We start from the raw sequence: 23105 nt of genomic DNA on the forward strand, positions 1-23105 counted from the left end.
GAGGTGAACTGTGAGTGTATTCTCCTTTATTATTTCTACCACAATTTTGTATTTTTGATTTAATATTTATTCCTTGAGTGGTACACAGATACTTGCTGTAATGTGGCAGTAGCACAAACCTTGTTTCTATAATATTAGGAACAGGCCTAGTGTTTAATGATGAGTATGGATTTTAGTTTTCATTTTTGATATATGTTCTCAAAACATTGAACTAGAGAATTTCAGAAGGATTTCCAGGAGTTTGATCTTTCTTTTCCCCCAATTTAACAACATTTTCCTGACTATCAGGAAAGTGTTAACAAAGTGACATATTCATTAAAGAAGATATGTTACTTTGTCTGAATTTTTTAAGTTGCTCACATGAATTTGAAGGGATGTTTTTGCTCAGTGCTGCTCAGCACTATCACTGAGCACTAACACCTCTCCAGTCCTTAATTCTCAAAAGAAACAAGAATTGTTGTGATTTGATGCAGGGTCGCACAGGGCCCACGCTGGCCCAGAACTGCTCCCCTCGCTGCCCCATAAATACTTGCTCCTGTTCCGCGGTGAAGTTCACGCATGGGTGCGAGAATTTGGAGGTTGGGAGGGGGCTCCTGGGGACTGGCAGGAGGGCCCTTCATTTTTTAGCCCTGGTGGGATCCCAAGACTCCAGTCCAACCCTGATTTTATGACTGTGTGTATCTGTACCACGCATTTAAAAATAATAAATCAACGCCTTTTTTTTTCCTGCTGCAATCTGGTAGAAATAAGACAGAAAAGAAGATTCAATAGCACTCTCGACAGGTGCAAGCAGGGACAAGCCCTTGCAAAGCTTATTGCAGAAGTGCTTTGCAATTTAGTAAAGGGAGGTTACTGATTCCTCCTTTACTGTGCACCAGGCATTCAGCTGATGGAGAGACAGGGAGTGCGAGTGTGGTATTACATTCTATGGAAATAAGACAGGGCTTCCTAACAGTACACAGCAACCAAACATGCATGAAATTTTCTAATTTTGAGCTCAGTAATAAGATTACTCAATGTTAATTAACTTGCCCCTAAATGTCTACATATTTAACATTGTTTAACATAAAATGTGCCTCCCCATACACACCTAAAGTATAAAGAGTAAAGCAAGATCATCAATTAGCACCAGAAAATATGCAAAAAATACTTTAAATATTATGCACAAAATAAAGGGAAATCAGATACAGAACAGAAACAGATATATACAACAATGTACCATATGATATATACATATACACTACATACCAGCTGTGCCTGAATGAGGTATTTCTTCCACCAGAGGTATTTATGCATGGATGGAATAACTGACATACCATAATATGAATACATGAGAAAATGAATAAAGCTATTAAGCGTTGGTCCAAAAAAACCTGAAATAAAGTTTTTAACAGTTAGTAGGAAAAATATTACAATCTGTTTTGCGTAGACATCCTCTATATAAATAATGATTTTTTTCATTTATTCACCATCATTTTCATGAAGGGATTACTGGCTTGTATTTGTAGGCCATTGGAACATGGTGCTACTTTGGGCACAGCAGTATGAAGCTGAAGCGGCCCTGCATAGACTTTTAAATTGCCTGACAAGTGCTTCTGTACTGCACAAACTTCTCTCTTGAGAGAATATGGGATATATGTTTTTTGGGCACTTATCACCTGACAGGCAAGGCCAAAAAGTGCTTGTCGGGCAAGTTACATTCATTATGAAGATCTGATTTGCATTCAAGTTGACGATTGTCATTGCTCTTGGGTTCCCAAGCTACTATCATCCCTGACGCTACTATTATTTTGAAACCCCTAAAGTGAAGCCGAAAAAGAAGCTCAGTCAGCCAAATGGGGCCATAGCAAAGACTCAATTTTTGTTTATTTCCCACACTGCTACCATAATCCTACACCGAGAGATACTACAATGATGCATTGTCACAATGTCAGCCTGCACACAGACCTATCCCACCCTCTTCCAACCCTAAAACTAATTAGACTCAATGTGCCATCATTACTTATACCTGAGCCGGATCCTCTCTAACATCCATGACTGAAAGACTAAGGGAAAATCAGAGCATACTGATGTGTTTGGCAGTGTTGAACAGAGTTTAACCTGACCGCAACCACTGAAAGAATGTTGCGCCTGCCAAAATCCACCCAACCCACCGGTCCTGTGGGTATGGAGCAGCCTGCACAGCACTGCAACACTGCAACAGAACCATCAGACAATGGTAACCACTGCATTGCCTTATGTTTAGATTTTCTCATACAGTACTTGCACAGGGAGGGCAGATCCATCTTTACAGAACAAAGTAATTAGGCTTTAATGCACATTTCTTGTTAAAGGAGAAGGAAAGGCTAAGTAAGCTTTATTAGAAAGGTCTATATAAACACCAGTAAACCCTCAAAGTAATGCTGCTCTGAGTCCTCTGTCAAAAGAAAGACAGCATTTCTTTCCTTCTATTGTGTAAACATAAGCTAATGTATAAGACTTTCTGTTTTCAGCATAAACCCCCAGGGCAGGGCTTGAGCATGCTCAGTTTGCTCCTCTCTCCCTCTCCCTTTCCCCCCTCCTTCTTCCCCTCTCTGCTGTAATCTGAGCCCAGATCTATGAGGGAGCAGGATGTGATGCCACACCAAGCTAATATGGCAGCTGCTATCCTAAATGAACAAAGAAAGCTTCAAGAGCTTTTTTTTTTTTAACAGTTCTTTTATTGAGCAAACAAGTACAGTATGACACAGGAGGTAGAAGACAGTAAAATGATCATTGTTTGCACAGAAACTGTAATACAGTTTGTCATTATTACATTTAACAAATTAAAAGAAAATAAAACAAATATATACAAAGAAACAACCATGGTGTCTTCATTCATCCCCACCCACAATCTTCTTAGGGCACAGTGTAACCGAGCACAGATCAGAACACAATGTAAAAAAGAAACCTATCCTTATTGAGTAGTGTACCTTCCCCACCCCCCCAAGTGGAGCCAACCATGGGAGTCCAGCAACCCCTTACGGGCAACCTGGATAAACCACGAACTCTCTAGGCGGGCTCTACCTCAGGATCATCATCTATCCAGATATCCCAGACTTTTTGAAATTTACCGGGACAACCTCTTTTTATATAAGTCAATTTATATAAGGGTATACTCTTATCAACGTGGCGCTCCCACATCTGTAAGGTAGGCCCTTGTGGAGACTTCCAGTGCATCGCAATCATTTTTTTTGTTCAAGAGCTTTTTACTCAGGTATGGTAAAGCATTTTACAGAATAAATATAATGTTATAGCTTGCACTATTATTGCTAATCTACTGGCAATAAAATGCTTCCATAGCTTTTCTTCCCCTTTAAAGTTCTTAAAACTAAAGAATGCAAAAGTGTCTAGAAGCTAATCTGCTAAAACCATAATTGATTAAGAATTACTTAATATAATTTCTTCTTTTTTTCTTTAAGGGGGGGATTTTCTAATATCAGTCTGTGTGGGACAATGCCCTTAAACTCTTGGTGGTATATTTATGAAAGAGTGACGTTAGAGTTCACCACAGTCCGCTAGAGTAAAATGCTGCCTCTATCCATTTATTTCTATGGGATTTGTAAATATGTATTTATCAAATGGTAAACTTTCACTTTCTCTCTTTGATACATATGCCTTTAAAAATTCCATAGAAATTAATTGAGAGAGGCGGTATCTCACTCTAGTGGGCTGTGGTGATCTCTAACTTCACTCTTTCATAAATATACCCCTTGGACTGCATAGGTGAATTGTGGCTAACCCCCCACCAGTCTCAATGCAGATAAGTAGGACTGACCAGTTTGGCAGTAATTTAGGAGTGATGGCATATGTAAGAGAACATCACAGAATATGCCTGTTACACTTAAATGTTTTTATGGCAATTCAGTAAAGCTATTTTGCCATATCATGACCACATGGGATCCAGTTCATTATACACCACCATATATTGAACATAGTGGTATGGTGATATACATGAAGGAATGTAATTTGACTGTTCTTTTTCCGTAGAACAAAAAATATTGTGTCCATGAACTCAATAGCTTTCGAAAAATAGTACCACCACAATACTTTGGCCACCTGCAAATAAGCATTATAAAAGAAATCTTAATTTTAATTGTGTAGCAACATAAAAAAAAATGTGCAGGGCATGTACATTTAAGATTAAATGGCTAACAAAAAGGCAAAAATGATTACTTTGAAAATCGTTTTTTCACTCTGCCTGTGTGTGCTGAAGAGATAGTGTAGGGAGAGAGCTGCTGCCTGTTAGTGATTTCAGGGACAGTTGAAAGTTTGCTGGCTAGTAATCGTTTTGATACTGCTCTGTTATTGGAGGGACAGAAGTCTGCAGGGGTTTGAGGGACATTTAAGCTTAGGTAGCTTTGCTGGCTAGTAATCTACCTTCTACTGCAGTGCTCTGTATGTAGCTGCAGTGGGCAGCTGTCCTGCTTCTGATCTCATCTGCTGACTGCTGCAATAACAGTAGTCCTTGTAAGGACTGCTTTTATTTATTTTTTTGTTGTTTTACTACTACTACTACTACTACTACTATAAGAGCCCAGTGCTATTAGTCTAGCAGTGTTGGGGAGTGGGACTGGTGTGCTAATCTGCTGCTCCTAGTAGTTCAGCAGCACCAACAATTTTTTTTTTTTAATATTCATTTTTTTTTTATTTTACTTTTTTTATTTTACTACCGCTGTAGTAGTGTATAAGTTGACCTTTTAGGCATTATTTGCCCTGTAGGCATTTTTTGCCCAGTGTGTTATTCAACCAACTGCCATCTAGCTGTGTGACCTTGTTCACATTCTGTCTAAATATCCATAATATTACCGTCTCCAGAAAAAACACCGGAGTGACTTTTTTCAAGCAGCCATAATATATTTTACGTAATCCGTATCCATCGCTGTAGTAGTGTATAAGTTGACCTTTTAGGCATTATTTGCCCTGTAGGCATTTTTTGCCCAGTGTGTTATTCAACCAACTGCCATCTAGCTGTGTGACCTTGTTCACATTCTGTCTAAATATCCATAATATTACCGTCTCCAGAAAAAACACCGGAGTGACTTTTTTCAAGCAGCCATAATATATTTTACGTAATCCGTATCCATCGCTGTATTAGTGTATAAATTGACCTTTTAGGCATTATTTGCCCTGTAGGCATTTTTTGCCCAGTGTGTTATTCAACCAACTGCCATCTAGCTGTGTGACCTTGTTCACATTCTGTCTAAATATCCATAATATTACCGTCTCCAGAAAAAACACCGGAGTGACTTTTTTCAAGCAGCATTCATATATTTTACGTAATCCGTATCCACCGCTGTAGTAGTGTATACGTTGATCTTGTGGGCAGTATTTGCACAGTGTTTTCTTCAAACCGCCATCTAGCTGTGTGAGCTTGTTCACATTTTGTCTAAATATTGATAATATTATCGTCTCTAGAAAAACCACTTGAGTTACTTTTTTTCAAGCAGCATTCATATATTTTACGTAATCCGTATCCACCGCTGTAGTAGTGTATACGTTGACCTTGTAGGCATTGTTTGCCCAGTTTTTTTGGCCGCAGCCACTGAAGCACAGAGGCCAGAAAAAATATGCCATATAAATGCTGAAAATAGTCATTTTTTGCCATACGTTGACTCAACGTATATGGCAAAAAATTACTATTTTCAGCATTTATATGGCATATTTTTTCTGGCAACTGTGCTTCAGTGGCTGCGACCAAAAAAACTGGGCAAACAATGCCTACAAGGTCAACGTATGGCAAAAAATGACTATTTTCAGCATTTATATGGCATATTTTTTCTGGCAACTGTGCTTCAGTGGCTGCAACCAAAAAAACTGGGCAAACAATGTCTACAAGGTCAACGTATGGCGAAAAATTACTATTTTCAGAATTTATATGGCATATTTTTTCTGGCAACTGTGCTTCAGTGGCTGCGTCCAAAAAAACTGGGCAAACAATGCCTACAAGGTCAACGTATGGCAGTTGTTTAAAGAGAACAGTAGATTACTAGCCAGCAAAGCTACCTAAGCTAAAATGTCCCTCAAATCCCTGCAGACTTCTGTCCCTCCAATACAGAGCAGTATCAAGCAGATTACTAGCCAGCAAACTTACTATCATCTGTCCCTGAAATCACTAACAGCTCTCCCCCTACACTATCTCTTCCAAGCACACACAGGCAGATTTTTCAGATACATTTTTGCCCTTGATCCCCCTCTGGCATGCCACTGTCCAGGTCGTTGCACCCTTTAAACAACTTTAAAATCATTTTTCTGGCCAGAAATGTCTTTTTTAGATGTTAAAGTTCGCCTTCCCATTGAAGTCTATGGGGTTCGCGAACCGTTCGCATTTTTGCGCAAGTTCGCGAATATGTTCGCGAACTTTTTTTCCGACGTTCGCTACATCCCTAGTTTTGACTAGTTTGGAGTAGCTAGTATGTTTGCTGGCAATAATACTGTACAGGTTCCAACTCACCCGAACATCTGCTTCTCCCGCACTATAAAGGTTCTGGCACTGTAAATTGTAGCCCCCTTGCCATGATGAAAGAATAAGCTAGGGAAAAACACATAACACCAAAAAATATTTATTACAAAAATTGCCATTCAGATGATTGGTTTCAGAAGCAGAAATTACCATTGGATGTTGAGCATTTTTATCTTATAGAATGATCTAGATCTGTGATCCCCAACCAGTTGCTCGTGCTCCCAGTGGCCCCAAACCACTGAAGAAGATTAAGGCCCGTCCGTGTCTTCATTTGCACACGAGCATCCTTGTTTCAGCACAGCCACATGGGGGTTGGGGGGTGCAGACGTGGCTCGCCTGTTGCCTGTAAATCTGGTTGCTTATAACTCTAGTTCAGTGATCCCCAACCAGTAGCTCGCTAGCAACATGTTGCTCTCCAACCCCTTGGATGTTGCTCCCAGTGGCCTTAAAGCAGGTGCTAATTTTTCAATTCCAGGCTTGGAGGCAAGTTTTAGTTGCATAAAAACCAGATGTACTGCCAAACAGAGTCTCAATGTAGGTTGACAATCCACATAGGGACTACTAAATGGCCAATCACAGCCCTTATTTTGGCACCCAGGAACATTTTTCATGCTAGTGTTGCTCCCCAACTACTTTTACTTTTGAATGTTGCTCACGGCTTCTAAAGGTTGGGGATCCCTGCTCTAGTTTAATATTCAGTGTTTCCCTTAACACATAGGTTACTTCTTCCAGCTCATTTATTAAATAAATATATATAAATGTATTATATAAATATCATATGTTCAGTTTAACAGACATTATAATCCGCAGCTGTCTCACAGCTATGTCTGAATGCAATAAAAGAAACTGGAATGATCATTTGAGATGCAGAAAGAAAAAAACCCTATAACCAGTTGAAAGCTAGAGGTTTGAGCTAATAGAACAGGATATCTTGGCAGCGCACATGGATTTCTAGTGAGTCCGATTACATTCTTCATAAAAACCAATAATATTCTCATTCATCTGACTCTCGTTTAAAACCAGGAAGTTGATGACTTAAGGTCACCAGTGCGTCATGTAGGAACAGTATTCCGCCTTCCCTGAATTCATTGTTGCTGCTATTTGACCCACTGCTAGAAACGTATTCTGCATTTATATTGCTATCAATGTCTTGGACCTATAGGGCTTCATTAAGCTGCACATAATTAGGCAATACCCAAGGCAGAAGCGTAACTACAGAGGGAGCAGACCCTGCGGTCACAGGGGGGGGAGGAGGTATTGGGGGCCCCCATGAGGCTCTAATTAATGAGCAATTTCAATATATATTGGTAAACAGGACAACCACTGGAGTTTTGGGGGGCCCTAAAATTAATTTGCTGTGGGGCCCAATAACATATAGTTACACCACTGACTCAATTATTTGGATGGCAACATGGATGTATACATTGCTGAACCACCCATCTCTCCACTACTATTTTGAATTTGGACCAACGCTGAAAATCCCGACCCCCCAATACCGCTACCATACTCCCATTGTCTTAGCAGTCATCATGTAAAGCAGCCGCCTCATCTTCTGCTTAACTGGGTTCTCTCCATTTTTGCTCATACAGTGTACCTGATAAGCTTGTTGATCTAGCAAATAACTTGCAGATGCTATCCCCCTTTCTACCTCTCCCCAAGAAGTGTTTTTTTTTAATAATGAAGGGGGATGCACCATAAGATTTATTTGTATGCTGTGATTATGAAGTCATAATATTATAAAGGCTAAAAGATTTACGAGCATTTAATAACAATCTTGAATTATCTTAAGTCAAAGGACATTTGATTTCATATTTTTTCCTTATATTAGTTTATTAACCACAGATTTGTAGCCACTGTCATTTTACAAGTAGAACAGTATGTGCTTTTATATTACACTCAAAATTACTAGTCAACTGCTGCAGTCTATAGAGGCCTGTCAAAAAGGGCCAAAAACGCTGGAATATAGCCCCCAGCTCAAAAGGGCACATACATCAAGTCCAAAAAAATATATTCCAAAATATTCTTTCAAAGTTTAAAAATGTACTCTTTATTCAGCATAAATATTAAAAAGTAGGCATACAGACCAATTGATGCTCCGCCTTACGCATTTCGTGCCCACCGGCACTTATTCATATGCCTATGAATAAGTGCCGGTGGGCACGAAACGCGTCATTAAAGCAATCATACTTGTTATAAGGGTGTTTAAATATCTGAGCTGTTAATCATGCCTATGTATAAACATGGACGCTGTACAGGGACTAGCCTAAGCAATGATTTGTGCCCCCAAAATATTTGAACTACTGTAACCTTACCTCTATTAACATGTATAAAGACAGCAATGTAACCCCAAGGTTGTAAACAATAAGGTGACCCCTGAGAGAGAATGCTGGCCTGTTCTTCATATATTTGGTACCCAGCCATATGAAAAGTAAATACAGCAGTGTCAGGAAAAAGGTTGGTAGGTAGGAATCCAGCATCAACCATCCTCTAACCCTGGGATCTGTAAATCAAGAAGAAAAGATATATGAAGTTAAGGATCAGTCATACTGTATCTATGTGTATTTTACCATGACTTATGATGTATATCATGAAAAGTTCAGGTACAAGAGTCCATAGGGGTCATTTATTTTGACCCGGGCGAAAAGGGCAAGAGCACTAAAGAACACAAATGCGTTTCCCTTAGTACTCACGCATAGAGAACTGCCGGGGCCTAGCTATGCTCTGCACTACACAGTCATTAGAAAGCCTGTAATTAGAAGGTACAATTGCAGCCTGTGTCCCCCATCCTCCATAGCTCCCTAACTAGTGCGTCTGAATGACGGTAGGATGTGAGCCCCATTGCATTAATACAGTTATTGCCAGTGGTATTAGGTATTTTCAGGCGAAGCATTTATTGCAGGAGACAAATGTCCCCGTCAGCCATGGCCCTAAGGGATGCTGTCATTGAGCCTGGGGAGTTGAAATGACTTGATTCTGGGAGTCACTGTTAATTTACACTTTGAAACAAAAAACTGCATGTAGTAAGCCACTTGTCTGTGCTGGAAGGGGCATGATCTAGCCAATTGATATACTGTAGAGTTTTATATAAATTTATCTGGATTTTTTGGCTTTGAATGGCTTTTTTTCCCTTAAACTAGTAAACAAATTAAGTAACATGCAACTCTTTGCCTCGCACATGGAGGACTGATACTAGCAACAAGCGCCGTCTTGGAGTAGTGCAGATCCAGCAGTGTGCCACCAGCCCACCCTTCATTAATGCATGAAAAGAGTTTTTTATATAAGGAGCAAATTGTTTTATTTTTATTTTAAAACACAGGTTGGATTTTATTGTGCTGTTCTCACACATTATTTCATAGTGTTCCCTTTTGTTTTGATTATAAACATTGTCACAGTGGAATTTTTTATTCCTGCCTTGTTATATTTTTATTGGTAAAAAATACTGTTGCAATGGCCGACATTGCTTTGTTTGAATGGTTTTAAATAAATGGTCTCTGGTAATACAAATATGTGTTTATATGAGTGGCCAAGAAGCACTCGATAAAACATTCTAATATAGCTGTGGCTGACATTCACCCAAATGCCAGCCTCTGTTTCACTTATTTGGGTTACCATGCCAGGGGGGCAATGGGTGTCCACTACCTCGCAGTCTAAAATTACTGCTCTGCTGAATTTAAAATGGAATAAAATAGATGTGCCAAGCCCTTTCAGGGAGTTATAGCCATTATGTTGTATGGTCATATGGTATACAAAGGTTGCCCTTAGAGCATAATATAATAAAAATAAATAATAGGGTGAAAAACCAAAAATAATATTGGAAATGGTATGTATTTTATAGGATAGCAATATGTTGCTGCTAAGCAACCTCTTTGAATTACAGTTAAAATTATACCTGCTAAATCTATGAAGAGGGAGGCAATTTGGCTATGACTTGGCTACTGTCAGATGATAACCATCTGCTGAAAAATGCATGCTACTTGTCACAGAAAAGGAATCAAGTACTTAGAAGAATATAAAAGATTAGTATGGGCAGAGGGATTAACAGTTAAAGGGATCCTGTCATCGGAAAACATATTTTTTTCAAAACGCAGAAGTTAATAGTGCTACTCCAGCAGAATTCTGCACTGAAATCCATTTCTCAAAAGAGTAAACAGATTTTTTTATATTCAATTTTGAAATCTGACATGGGGCTAGACATTTTGTAATTTTTCCAGCTGCCCCTGGTCATGTGACTTGTGCCTGCACTTTAGGAGAGAAATGCTTTCTGGCAGGCTGCTGTTTTTCCTTCTCAATGTAACTGAATGTGTCTCAGTGGGACATGGGTTTTTACTATTGAGTGTTGTCCTTAGATTTACCAGGCAGCTGTTATCTTGTGTTAGGGAGCTGTTATCTGGTTACCTTGCCATTGTTCTTTTGTTTGGCTGTTGGGGGGGGGGAAGGGAGGGGGTGATATCACTTGCAGTACAGCAGTAAAGAGTGATTGAAGTTTATCAGAGCACAAGTCACATGACTTGGGGCAGCTGGGAAATTGACAATATGTCTAGCCCCATGTCAGATTTCAAAATTGAATATAAAAAAAATCTGTTTGCTCTTTTGAGAAATGGATTTCAGTGCAGAATTCTGCTGGATCAGCACTATTAACTGATGCGTTTTGAAAAAAACATGTTTTCCGATGACAGGATCCCTTTAACTGTTAAACCCTCTGCCCTCATTTTGAAAAAATGTTTTTTTCCCATGACAGTATCCCTTTACGCTTTATCGAAAAAGGACACACAGCTTATCTGCCCTTACTGAAAGTCATTAACACAGCAGCAAAAGCTGTCTCTTTGCTATACTCTCTATATTGGCTCCCCACTGCCAGATCTGTCCCTTAAGTGCCATAGTACTTTTAATCAAATAGGTGAATTGCCCCAAACCTGTACTTATCATATCATACCCCAAACATGCATATCATATCAAGGTATGATAATTTACTCTGGGGGGGTCGGAGCTAGAAGCAGGTAAATCCTGCCTGCTCATGCCATTGTCACTACAAGTATGGTTTCCCATCTCTGTAGACTAGGCTATGGCAGTCTGCAAATCTAGTGCTGAAGAAGAAGAAGAAGCTGATTGGGAAAAATATATGTCCTGGAAGGCAAAATAGGAATTTTGAAAAAGCTCAAATGAATATAATGTTGGTTAAAATGTTGAATGAAATGCAAAAGGTGCACATTAGTAAACAAGTGAATTTTTAGTTTGATGCCACATGTATCGATCATTTCCAAACCAAAATAAGTATTAACAATCTAAGACCGATAGCTTTGTGCATACAGTGTGTAACAGTACACACACAGCAAATTGTGGAGCACACAGAAAATGTTATATGTACACACATAATAATTCAGTATATGCTCAGACCCACCACTACTGTCTGCGCCGATTTTAAAGATGTTATACACCTTCTAACACTTTTTGGTTTTTTAGATTGTTCACCGTACATAAAGACTTTTTTCAGTTGCTTTCCATTTCCGGTTTTTCCAAAATGAAAGTTTAATGTTCTTTTCTCTGGTGGCACCTCAGTAAGCCAGGTGCAGGATTCTAGGGCAGGGCTTAATGTAAATCCGGCATTTGCCTGTAAAACCTACTGTTTTGCAGTGATGCAAAATATTGCAATATTTACAATTACAGTGTAGAGGATGGTCATAAATACGAGTATACAATTTAAGTAAAAGCTTACCTCTTGGTCCAAACAAATACTCCACAGAGGCATTTATTTCTTGAACAAGCTTCTCTATGTGCTCCTGAAAGATTTGGAAAACTTTAACAACTTTAACAAAACTAAAGTAAATATTTATTCAGTTAATTTCTTCATGAACTTTGAAATGCAAAAAAGATATTTGTACTTGATCTGTGTTAAGGTGGCCATACACGTGCCGACAGACCGAGTTGGCAGCTTATTGGCTTCCCCGATCGAGATCATCTCGATCGGATGGGACTAAAAATCCGTCGGATCGTGGCCGAATCTGTTCATTGATGCGGTCCTGCGATCCGACCTCCCGTTACTATTCTATAGAATCTGATTGTTGGGCCCTAGGACCCACGATTGGATCAGCCCGATATTGCCCACCTCAAGGTGGGCATATCGGGGAGAGATCCGCTCGTTTTGCGATATCGCCAAACGAGCGGATCTCTCCGTGTATGGCCACCTTAAGCCCCTGTGCATTTCTCCATATGGAATTTTGTGTCATTCATCATGATTGCTCATATCATGCATTAATGAGAACAGATGTATTTATAAAGTTGTGTATTTTCTTTTATACCCTTGTTGTACAAAGTCCCATTATGACCCTTCCTGGTTATATAATAATTGAATTTTCAGGTGGGTATTAGGCCTTTTCATTTGGGTGTTAAACAGTAATCTGGGTGAAAATTATGGGGAGCAGGATAAAGGGTTTTACTGAGGGGGCCATAACAACCACTATTTTACCAGCCTGGCCAGTAAAAATGATGGTTGATCCCCATGATATTAATAGGGAAAAAAGATAAATATATAGAAAGTCGGTATCTTTTTCCAGAAAAGGTGGCAATCCTAGCCATAACAGGGGGACTCCCAGAAAACTCATTTGAGTTTACATAAAGAGTATGACTACCCAATTAAACTGAAACATAATATAAAACAAACGATTATTAATCCCTAATTACACTATTTGCTAAATATTTTATTGACTTACAAGCTTGTATAGTAGCAAACCAGTTTTACTTACAAAGCAGATCAATGCAAACCTTTTATACATGATCCTCCTTAACCCATTCCTGCTTTATCCTAAAGCATCAAACTCAAAGCAGCAGTCCCTTTAAGACTCAAAGGTTTAAACTAGCATAACAAGGAGCACCATAGCAGTCAATGCCTTCCTAGCACATTTGTCATAACCTTCTACCATTATCTTAATCCTGAAAAGAACCAAGTACTTTCAAAATGAAAGTATATGGAGGTGAGTGCAGTTCTATAAAAAGCTGACATAACAGGAAAAATAGTGTAATGTATAAACTTCACATTTCCTAATTTAGGATAATAGTGTCTGAATCTCTAGGTAATGAGAGCAGCTGCCATTGATGCGTATCTTTCTACAGTAAATAGACAAGTTTGTGGCATCAGTTTACATATTTCAACAGATAATTATAGATATGGGAATCAGTTATAGTTTATCAAGAGTAAAAAAACATATAATCCACAGAACTGATCTCAGTTTTTGCTGTTTCGGTGCAAATTATTATTGGCTCTGTCAGATTTAGAGGCAAATTTATTTTGATTTGCAATATTGCCAAGATTCTGAATTACTTTTTAAAAATGTGTGTTTGGTTAAGCCATAAAATTCTGACCACCTAAAACTTGCAAAGATGTTTATCGTATGAAAAAAAAACAACCTTGATTATGAGGGGTGGGTGAGGGGGTACTAATGCAAATAAAAACCAGTGATCAAGATTTTGCTGTAATTTGAAAAGAATTGCAGCACAATCACACCTCAGAAATGAACAGACCCTTATCAATTGCCAATTGCTGGTGTAAAGTACCCTCTGAAATTAAAAAAACACATACCATAACCACAGTCTAGGGTGGCAAGTTTAACATGCGGACCTGCTCACACAGTCACTTGTGATGATGATGAAACCAAGTTTAAAATGTTCTAGTCATCTTGAAGTGTTTTAGTATGTTTAAACGCAATACTTAAGAATTGAGAAGGTAGCGTTATGGTTTGGGGGTGCTTTGTTGCCTCTAAAGTTGGGGACCTGTATAGCGTGAAAGAAGAAGGAGGGTTAAATCACTAGGAACTCCCCAGTGATTATAATGACTTACTTGATACCTCGGACTGGTGCTCCTATTAGCAGAAAACTGCATCTTTCTTCTTTGTGCCAGGTGCGCATGTACAGTAGAGTGAAATGCTGAACTTTAAGCAAAAAGCAGTTTTTTTCACTCCACATGAGAGACAACACTCTGTAGTGCTGGCTCAGAAGTACCCCATGCCAATGGTTTCCTCTAACAGGAACACTGGTCGGTGGTAATAGTCACCCTCAGTGATTCATCCTTTCCCTCTCCTTTAAACATACTTAGCTCAATTTGGGATCAATTGAATAGAAAGTTGACAACTAAACAGCCAACTAGCGCAGATCATTTGTGGACACATCTGCAGCAATATTAGAATGAACTATTAAACATACGTTAAGCTTTTACTTAATAGAATGTTCAGTGTATGTTCTTCCATGATCATTCAAACAGATGGAAATTTGGATAAGTCAAACATGTAGCATTTAAATTTTATGCAAAGTCTGCAGTTTATTTTATATTTTATATTTTTTTAGAAATGAATTCAAATTCTGTTTCCCTTCTGCCTAAACTGTAATATTACATTTCTTTTATTCCAAGTGATACCTTTTCTGCAAGCCAATACGCTACAAATTGGCCTGATTATAATTGCCCAATCTAAACTGAATTGACCTAATAAGGAAAATCAGGGAAGGATTCCCCATGACTGACACGACAATCAGGCAATCAGCGATCACCGCGTCATAGCCCCGCCCCTCAATATCACAGCCCCGCTCCTCTGTGGCACAGTCACACCCCTCCGTGGCACAGTCATGCCCCTATACATCCGAAAATACTCCTTCTTCAACCTGTCGAGGTCCTGTAGATGTCAATAGCAGAGGTTCTATTTGCAAATTGAAGATATTACAGTCTGCGCTGTTTTTTGTATAATAATTCGAACATTTTTTGATTTTCTGCCGATTTCTTTCTAAATTAAGACTTTTTGGGTGTCAAATCCGAAAAATCTGGATTGTTTGTGCAACAATCCGAAAAAGTCACGGTTTCGTATGACAATCTGAAAATTACTCAGATCCGATTTTTTCATGGTTTTGTAAATCATGGATTCTAGTTTGGTCGGAACTTTTTATTTAAAACATGAGAAAAATAACCCCCCAAATATTGTGAAAAGAGAAACAATAATATTAAATGGAAAATGTAACATAAATAACTATTTGGACATGTAAGTGTAGAAATTACAAATATATGATGATGAATTCAGACCCCATTCTTTAAAGCAGTCTTACATAGAGCGCCTTATAGAAATGAAAGTAGATCTCTGATACTGAAACCATAATAAACTATATTAAGAAAAACTATATATATTAACCATTGAAGATGCACATATGTTTGGGATGAATAAATTAAAAATACATAATTCACAAAATCACGTGTACTAAAATTACTATCACTGAAGCCTGGAATAGAACTATATAAAAGGAGTATGTGTATTTTCTTTGGGTGTAACTAGCAAAATAAGTATTTCGCAAGAATCTGTTGCCATTAATTATATTTTAGTAGGTGAAGAGTTAGAAAAATCAATTATGGTTCACTGTTCACTAACATTGTGTTTGGAATGAATTATGCAGCTTGGGCATTGTGCCTTGAAAAATGTATAGGATACTGGGGAAAGTGTAGAACTATAGGAAAACATGTTAGCAAAAAACTATGGGAATGCACACTGTAACTAAGTACCCTTCAGCCAAAGGATTGGAGGTGCCCAGGCCAGAGGTTAGACAAGGTGAATCCTTTAAATTTGCTCCACCTACAAGGAACTCTATTCTTTTCTTTTAGCAAGTCATTTAAAGCAAATAACTGTATCAAAATAGATACATGTTACATTGCCTTTGGTCCTTTTTTTACCAAAAGGCTTATGTCACACATTATATTTTTTTATTCAATTTTATTTGAACACAAAAAAATTGACATTATCAGTGAATGTAGTAGTGCGGTACATGTGATACATGACATCTTGCAGGGTGTAGTTAAACAATTAGACATACGGTATCGAGAGTATAGATTTATGCATATGAATATATGTCACATATTACTACATTAATTGCAAATGTGCTTTAGTGGGAGTGCACTTTTGTGGTCTGGCAGTTGCCCGCCTGTTGTGCCCCCCTCGAAACATAGTAGTTACACACTTATTACAACTTGATTAAACACAACTAGGGGGAGAAATAGGGGAGAAGGGGAGATATTTGTTGACTGAGGAAGTGTGTTGGAGTTTGCTTTTGAGTTTTGAGTTTTACATTTGTTTTGTTTGTTTGAAATAAACGATGTGAAATACAATATAGCATCAATAATAAAAAGAGAACATCTATTAACCAAATCGTGTCTTTCCTTTTGTTTGAGTCTGAATGGTGATGGAAGTGGTTTAGCTTTGCGGATGTGAAGGGTTACCTTTCTTTACATAGTATCTGTCCATGCGTCCCATACTTTTTCATTTTTTTCTGGGCATCCACGTCTGATAAGTTAAGTTTGTTTGTTGTTGCCAAAAGGACAAGGTTGTGGTCTATGCGCTTTCCAGTGGAGGACTATGCATTTTTTTTTGCTATTGTGAGAATGATTGCTAGTAGTGTTCTGGATACTCTGGTAGGAGTCAGTGCTTCCACCTGATAGAGGAGCATAACACTGGGGTCTAATTGAATCGGTATCAATAGGGAATCCATAATAAAACTACAGATGGAACCCCAAAAACTTTGAATTTTGTGGCAGGATCAGGTCATATGAATAAAGTCTGCTGGGGACAAGTTATATCTAGGGCATTCAATAGAATGGGTGGGTGAGATTTTGTGTAGGCATGATGGGGTGAGGTATGTTCTATGTAGGAATTTAAATTGCAATAATTTGTCTTTTGAGCTCACCAGGTAAGTGGCTTGCGTTTCTAGAATATCTGGCAATTCCTCTTCAGTAATGACTGGGATGTCCCTCACCCATTTATTGAAGGGTGTTGCTGTGCTGGAGCAGTTTGATTGTAAGAGGTGTGAGTAAAATTTGCAGAGGGTTTTTGTAAATTGGGGATTATGTGCTAGGGTTTCAATACTGTGCTAGGTGTTTACCTCTCCCTCCCGTATTTGAGCTTGGAGTGCATGTCTCAATCAGAAGATGGTAGTCTACCCCAAGTTTTGACCTTGTTTTCTAGGGTGTCCAGTACTGGAGAAACATTTACAGATGCAGCCACTTTGGTTTGTCTGTTTGACACAGAATAACTAAACACAGATATCCCATTTATCTCATTTAACACAGAAAACTGTGTCACAACATCCCATCTAATTAAAGCATTCACCATTGTGAACAATGGTGCTTTGGTATGCTAATGAAAAGGTTAAATGCATTAAATGAGTTAAGATAACTTTAGATAACACAGTTTCTTCAATTAACTCTGAGTCATGACGCATTTAACTCACAAATCCAAGTGGCTTCATCTGTAGCTCTATATATATTTGTTGAGGTCAGCATGGACATTTATGCCCAAGTTTTTAAATGTGAGGGCCCATTGTAAATCTCCAGGTAGGGAAGCTAATTGTGGTTGTTGTACATATATGGGGAATATAACCGATGAGACTTGATAAGACTTGAGTACCTAGTATGTTTGTTGATTATGACTAGTGCAGAAGTAAGGTCAGAGTGTGGGTTGGCCAAGTATAATAATGTGTCATCTGAGAACAGATAGTTTTTCTGCATGTGGCCCAAGTTTGAGACCTGATACCTAAGGGGAGGCTCTAAATAGATAAGCTAGAGGTTCCATAGCAATTGCAAATAAGGAAAGGGACGGGGGGCACCCCTGCCTCATGCCTCTAAAGAGCGGGAAGGTGGGGGACACTATGTAGTTTGTTTTAACACAGACTGTAGGTGACTCGTATAAAGTTTTGACCCATTTCATGAAATTTGTCCGAAAACCCAATTGTTGCAGTATGGACCAGAGGTATGGCTATTCAATGAAGGCAGAGTCAAAGGTCTTCTCATTGTCTAGTGCTGCCACAATGCTCTGACCAGTTGTTGTTATTGATAGAGATGTTAGTAAAGAGGCGGCTTAAGTTATCAGTGGAGCGATAGGGTATAAACCCTGTGTGGTCCGAAGCAATTATGTTTGGTAGTATTCGTTTTAGGCGCCGCTCTAGGACTTTAGCAAAACTCTTTACATTTAGAGAGATCGGCCTATATGAGGCACACTTACTTGGGTCTTTGCCTGGTGTCAGTAACAGAATTATTAGGGAATTATGTGTAGAAAGAGGCAGAGAGTCCCCACTGCATTATACATTTTAGACAAGCATGGTCCCAAAGTATCTGGATGTTTTTTATACCACTCTATAGGGAGTCCGTCCACCCCAGGCAACTTGCCAGAAGGAAATGAGCCAATAGCATCATGTACCTCCTGTATAGTGATTGGTGCCTCTAGGAGCTGTTCATATCCTCATTGAGGCCCTTAATATCAATGCTTTGTAAATAGTCTTTAGTTCTGCCTCTCCAACATTGAGTTTGGACTGGTATAAGCCAGAATAGTATTTGTAAAAGAGTGGGTTTATTTGGTCAGGTTGCGTGGTGAGTTGACCAGATTCTAGCAGTATGTGTGGTATAATTGTGTTTTGGGATACATCTTTTGCCAGTTGAGCTAAGAGTTTGCCGGATTTATTACCCAATTCAAGTAAGTTGGCCTTATGGTACAATGTTCTCTTGTGATTTCTGCCGTTTGTGCGGTTAACAGTTTTGTTTGCGAGGACTTTGCAGACGATGGCGACTGTATAACAAAAATATACATCGGTTCCTTTTTTTGTAGCTTCATCACTTCCTGTTCCACGAGATTATATTGCATTGCAGATGTATAATCAGTTTGCACCAGTCGACAACGATACAATGACATAATTTCACAAAGTCGTTGCCCTTGACTTAGTGCATCAGCCTTTTAGAGCAGTCTCCACATTATAAAAAACATGCTGACTGTACTTAAAGCAGTTTTTAAACCTACATACAAATTATTAAATTATAATTCCGAACTACAGCAATTTTTACATAAAAAGCATTTTACGATAATAGAAATTAAGTCACCTAAATCTATAATCAATTGATAACACCAGGAATGTGGCCTTCCAGTTGCCAACAATAACTAGTTGCAAAACTGGCAGTAAATGGCATGTCACCAATGTTTTTAGTAGGTAAGATAACAAGTACTAATTATGCATATAGTAAACAAAGTCAAGTTGGTCCATTTAGGTTTACAAATTGTAAGGCAGACCCCTAGATAGGTACAAAGTGGGTGCTCAGTCTGCAGTCCAACATGGATGAAATTTGGCATGAATGCTCATTTTCTTCAAGATATTTCTGAAATTCCATTCTAAAAGCCAACCTGGGTGAAATTTGTGTGACCACTTATAAGCCATTCTATAGAATATCTATCTATAAAAGCCCTGATGAAGTCAGATAGGGACTATAGTCACAACTTATGTAATAGTGCACTGTCACATATTCTATGTAATGCTTTTGTACAGTCAGTAGATATGAAACAATGGAATTGATGGACTCCAACTCAGAGAAAGGCAAATACTTTTCAGCTATAGGAAAATTGTTTACATATGCAGTTGCACTAGTTGCACTAGTTGCACTGGTTTTTGTGCTGCCATGTAGTAATTATCTGTATTAATTACTAATCAGCCTTATATTGTGACATTTACATTCTAATACTGTATATTTTTAGTAGGTCCCTAAGTTCAGTAAGTGACAGCAGCACAGAGCATGTGCAGTGAATCAGCAGAAAAGAAGATGGAGAACTACTGGGGCATCTTTGGAGGCACAGATCTTTACTGCTAAAGGGTTGTGGTTGCCTCGGGCTGGTACAGAAGCCAATAACATAATGTACAACATTTCTACCCTAAGCAGGGCCGGACAGGGAGTAAAAAGCAGCCTGGGCAAAAAAATCAAAGCAGCCCACATGTAAACACACAATGGTTTTGTACTCATCCATACATAAAGGGGCACATTTACTATTGGTTGAATATCGAGGGTTAATTGACTGTCGAAGTAAAATCCTTCGAATCTCGAAGTCAACGGATTTACCGCATTTCCTTCGATCACACGATCAAAGGAAAAATCGTTCGATCGAACAATTAAATCTTTCGAATCGAACGTTTAGAAGGATTTTAATCCATCGATCGAACGATTTTCCTTTGATCAAAAAAAGCTTGGAAAGCCTATGAGGACCTTCCCCAAAGGCTAACATTGGTGCTCGGTAGGTTTTAGGTGGCGAAGTAGGTGGTCGAAGTTTTTTTTTAAAGAGACAGTACTTCGACTATCGAATGGTCGAATAGTCGAACGATTTTTCAATTCGAAGTCGAAATCGTAGTCGAAGGTCGAAGTAGCCATTTCTTCGAAATTCAAAGTATTTTTTATTCTAATCCTTCACTCGAGCTAAGTAAATGTGCCCCTTAATGTATAATGTACCCCAGAACTCATAGCCAGATGGCACAAAGTCATTTCTGTGTATAATACCAACAGAACTCATAGTAGAATAACACAAAAGTCATTCAGAGTATTATACCCCAGAACTCATAGGAAGATGGCACAAAGACAATTCCGTGTATAATATCACAGAACTCACAGCAGGATGGCATAGTGGCAGTCCAATTTTTTTGAAGGTTAAAAATCAGAATGGCTATGTAAGGGAAGAAAAGGTTGAATGGTGTCACAGTGGGAAAACAGAAAAGAGCCAGCCAAATCCTTGCAACAGTTTTGATAAGGGATTCAGGCAGATTCAGGCAGCGGACTTCACGGCATCCATCTTCCAGGTCTTCGTGTCTTCTTCTGGCACTTTGGCAAATTTCCGTAGAATACGGCGCATGCCAAACCGGCAAACAGCTCCAACTGTGCATGCGCCGAAAATGCCAGTCTCCCACTCAGCTTACCGAGGACCCAGAAGATGGATGCAGTGAGGTCTGCTGCCAGAATCTGCATCGATCGGTAAGTATAAAGCATCAAGCATTTCCCCCAGGGGGGCAGTTAGCCTGGGGGGGAGGGAGGTCTACGTGGGGTGGGGTACGGGGTTTTTTGAATTCTCCTTTAAGGGCTGGAGTCCAACACTGCACTGCATACTCCAGATGAGGCATTACCTGGGACCTATAAAAATGATGTTAATGCCCTTTTTTATGCAAGACAGAACTTTATTTGCTTTAGTAGCCACAAAATGACACTGCCCAGAATTAGACAACTTGTTATCTACAAAAACCCCTAGATCCTTCTCATTTAAGGAAACTCCCAACACACTGCCATTTAGTGTATAACTTGCATTTATATTATTTTTGCCAAAGTGCATAACCTTGCATTTATCAACATTGAACCTCATTTTCCAGTTTGCCGCCCAGTTTTTCAAATTAGACAAATCACTCTGCAAAGTGGCAGCATCCTGCATGGAACCTATAGTTCTGCACAATTTAGTATCATCTGCAAAAATAGAAACTTTCAATGCCCACCTCCAGGTCATTAATAAACAAGTTGAAAAGCAAGGGACCTAGTACAGAGCCCTGCAGTACTCCACTTACAACACTGGTCCAATCAGAAAATGTTCCATTTACCACCACAAGTTTTTCAGATTTGTTGCTGAAACCTGCAACGTTTTCCGGATTTGACACCCGAAAATCAATGAATGAAACTCAGCACAGATCAGGATATCAACGGGACAACTGCTATTGAACTCTGCATTAACTTAGCAAGCCTGAGTTGGGTGCTTTTTTATTCGGACATTTTAACACTAACAAATCCCCAAAAAAGTGTGTTTTTTTCCTACGAAAAGATTGTGTTTTTCCCCTTGAAAGTTTGACCAGAAAAAATTGGACTTTGATAAGTAACCCCCAAATTGTCATCCGAACTCAAAAACAATATCTGCCTATTGTCCTTATCCCACAACCCTAAAGGTATGCTCTTCCAGGTCTGCTGTGACCTTATAATTAATCCAGTCTAAAACTGGCCACTCCATCAAGCAGCTTGGCAGGCTCACCTTCACAGGGGATAAAGGTGGCTTCTGGGAAAACTGTATAGTAGTAGGAAAGCCATTTTATTCTTTGCAACACATATCTATTCTTTCAGTTGCATAAGGATACAGCTAAGTTAGGGTTATTTTGAATAAATGATGTATTTGTGTGTGATAAAACAGTAAAATGTAAAAATAATACAGGTATGGGACCTTTTATCCAGAATGATTAGGACCTGGGGCTTTCCGGATAATGGATCTTCCATAATTTACATCTTCCTACCTTAAGGGGCAGATTTATCAAATCAAAGTGAAAATTTGAATTTCGAATTCAAATTTTCAAATTCGAATTTTCAACGTTTTTTTGTCGAATTCAACAAGGGAAAAGTAAAAATTCTATTTGAGTTTTTGTAAAAAAACTTAAATTTGATTTTCAAAATGTATTATGCAAATTCGAATATTCACCACCTTAAACCTGCCGAATTGCTGTTTTAGCCTACGGGGGACGTCCTGGGACCAAATTCGAATTTTTAAAGAGACAGTACAGGGCACATTTACTAAATTCGAGTGAAGGATTAGTGTCTCTTTAAAAAACTTTGACCACGTTCGATTCAAAGGATTTATTCGTTCGATCGAACGATTTTTCCTACGATCGTTCGAACAAACTAATTGCGGTAAATCCTTGGACTTCGGTATTCGAAGTCGAAGGATTTTACTTCGACAGCCGAATATCGAGGGTTAATTAACCCTCGATATTTGACTAATACTAAATGTGCCTCTACATGATAAATTTCGATATTCAAATTTTCGAATTTTTTTCAAATTCG

At 38.7% G+C, this 23105-nt stretch overlaps 1 protein-coding gene across 1 annotated transcript in view; it reads right to left on the reverse strand.

The window, feature by feature from the left end:
* elovl2.S (ELOVL fatty acid elongase 2 S homeolog) overlaps positions 1 to 23105 on the reverse strand; it is a 30453-nt gene that overhangs the window by 2629 nt on the left and 4719 nt on the right. The window contains exons 2-6 of the mRNA XM_018241002.2: positions 12195 to 12258; positions 8794 to 8981; positions 6473 to 6550; positions 3912 to 4077; positions 1249 to 1373 (exon numbers count right to left, since the gene is read on the reverse strand). Coding sequence (XP_018096491.1) covers positions 1249 to 1373; positions 3912 to 4077; positions 6473 to 6550; positions 8794 to 8981; positions 12195 to 12258 — 621 coding nt within the window. The remainder of the gene's footprint in view (positions 1 to 1248; positions 1374 to 3911; positions 4078 to 6472; positions 6551 to 8793; positions 8982 to 12194; positions 12259 to 23105) is intronic.

The sequence above is a fragment of the Xenopus laevis genome, chromosome 6S (genome assembly GCF_017654675.1).
Source record: "Xenopus laevis strain J_2021 chromosome 6S, Xenopus_laevis_v10.1, whole genome shotgun sequence".
In the NCBI taxonomy this organism is placed as follows: domain Eukaryota; kingdom Metazoa; phylum Chordata; class Amphibia; order Anura; family Pipidae; genus Xenopus; species Xenopus laevis.